At 61.3% G+C, this 1,965-nt stretch overlaps 1 protein-coding gene across 1 annotated transcript in view; it reads right to left on the minus strand.

Moving 5' to 3' along the window:
* CCND2 (cyclin D2) overlaps nucleotides 1–571 on the minus strand; it is a 32,860-nt gene extending 32,289 nt beyond the window's left edge. Inside the window, exon 1 of the mRNA XM_011996293.1 lies at nucleotides 72–571. Within this exon, the coding sequence (XP_011851683.1) occupies nucleotides 72–266 (195 nt within the window). The 5' untranslated portion in view covers nucleotides 267–571. The remainder of the gene's footprint in view (nucleotides 1–71) is intronic.
* Nucleotides 572–1,965: the final 1,394 nt, after the last annotated feature.

Consider the following 1,965-nt stretch of genomic DNA (forward strand, 5'->3'; position numbering starts at 1 on the left):
AGGGCTCCGGCCGGGGACCCGAGAATCCGGGAGGGGTCCTGGCTCCTAGCGAGCGCCGCCCGCCGACCTACCTCCAGCATCCAGGTGGCCACCATCCTGCGCATGTAGGGTTGGATGTCCTTCTGCACGCACTTGAAGTAGGAGCACTGCGGAAGGTAGCGCTCCTCGATGGTGAGCAGGTTCTGCAGGACGCGGTCGTCTTGGAGCAGGTTGCGGTCACGCACGGCCCTGCGGACCGGGTCCACCTCGCAGCACAGCAGCTCCATGGCCAGCCCGGCGACCCCTCTCTCCCCTGCTTTCTCCGGTCTGGAAAAGTGTTTTTCTCTTTTTGTTTTTTGGAAGGGGAGGGGAAAGGGTTCCCCTTACCTCCTTCCTTTGGCTAAATAGGGGGTTTTCGGGGGAGAGGTGAGGGCAGAGAGAGAAGGTGGAGCGGAAGAGAGGCGAGGATTGGGTGGTGGGCGAGCAGAGCCTCCGGGCTGCCCCACTCGCACCGGTCCTCCCCTTCAAACTGGTCTCGCTCTCCCCAGCTCGCTCTTCTCCGCTCTGAGGCGGTGACGCAAGCTGGCTGGGCAGTTAGCTCTCCTCCCTCTCCCCGCGCTCCCCGCTCTGGTTCCTCCTCCCCTTCCCTCCCCTCCCGGTCCTCCCCTCCTCCTTTCAATCTCTCCCTCCCTCCCTCCTTTTCCCCTCTCGTTATTAAGGAGAACAGCAGCTGGCCCGACCTAACTTCAAACGCAGTCCCCCGCCCCCCCACCCCTCTCCCTCCATCCAGCCCTGCATGCCAGGGGCCCCGGACAGGGCAACCCACAAAAAACTACCGATTCCTATTTCTGCCCTCTAATTTCCCTCATTCTGTAGGTGTAGCACGCCAAAATACGACCCTCCAACTTTGGCTTCTTCAAAACGGATCCTAATACTTCTGCCCTTGGATTTAAGATCCAGGAACGTAGGCTAGATTGTTTGAAGATGGGGTGACCTCAGACAATTTGGAAATAGTTCCCTTAAGTGAAAAATAAGGGAGGGGGTGATTTTAGAAAATAGCAACCTCGCATACCCAGAGATAAAGGTCATGTCCCTGAAGTTTGTGTTCCTGATAACTTCGAAGCTGTTCCAAAAGCCCCGATTAAAGGGACCAGAACAACGTCCCTTCTGCCCCCCTGCAGACTGTGTGCAGAGGAAAAAGAAGAAGGAGGGGTGCGTGTGAGGAAGGAAGGGGGATGCTTCTCTGGAGGGATAGAATGGGATCCTCGAGCAGAAACCATAGTGTTTCTGGGGGCCCTTGGGGCGCCGTGGGGCGACGCGGTGCAGCGCCTAGGGCCGCCGCAGGCCGGGGGCAGGGCTCCCAGCGGTTTCTCCGCGGCCAGCGGCCACGCAGGAAAAACCCGCTTCCTCGCCCCTGCATCTGCTGACAAGCCGCCCGAGGTGTCTGCGCTGAGCGTGGCCACACCGATACAGCTTTCTAGGAAATGGCCCGGGAGGGGGAGGGGGCGAGTGAGGGATTAGGTCTGGCTCCCCCTCGCTCCCCCTGCGCAAACACCACCACCCCTTCCTTTCCCCGGAGGCATGAGGCCTCCACCCTCGGTCCTTCGTCCGCATCCTCGCCGACCCCTCCGGTTGCGCGCCTCACTCGCCAGGCTTTTTCCCTGGGAGCCAACTGCGGTGAAGTCGCCGCCAGCACGGTCGGCCCTGACACGTGCTCTAACGCATCCTTCAGTCAAGGCTGTCTTTACAGGAGATAGGATCTGGTGGCGTTTCCTCACCTCCTTCCTCCTGTCACCCCCCACCCCCACCCTGCCCTTCGGTGTATGTCAAGGAGGAAGGGGACAGACCAGCGCCCTGATGTGCTGGCCGAGCTGGCACGTGCAGCGGGCATGGCGTGGCTTGAGCTCTCTGGGCACACCGAGGCCGACCGAGTACCTCCCTCACCGAGAGAGGGGGCCCCGGCAGGGGCGCGGAGAGCCAGCAAGG

The sequence above is a fragment of the Mandrillus leucophaeus genome, unplaced genomic scaffold (assembly GCF_000951045.1).
Source record: "Mandrillus leucophaeus isolate KB7577 unplaced genomic scaffold, Mleu.le_1.0 Scaffold508, whole genome shotgun sequence".
Lineage (NCBI taxonomy): Eukaryota > Metazoa > Chordata > Mammalia > Primates > Cercopithecidae > Mandrillus > Mandrillus leucophaeus.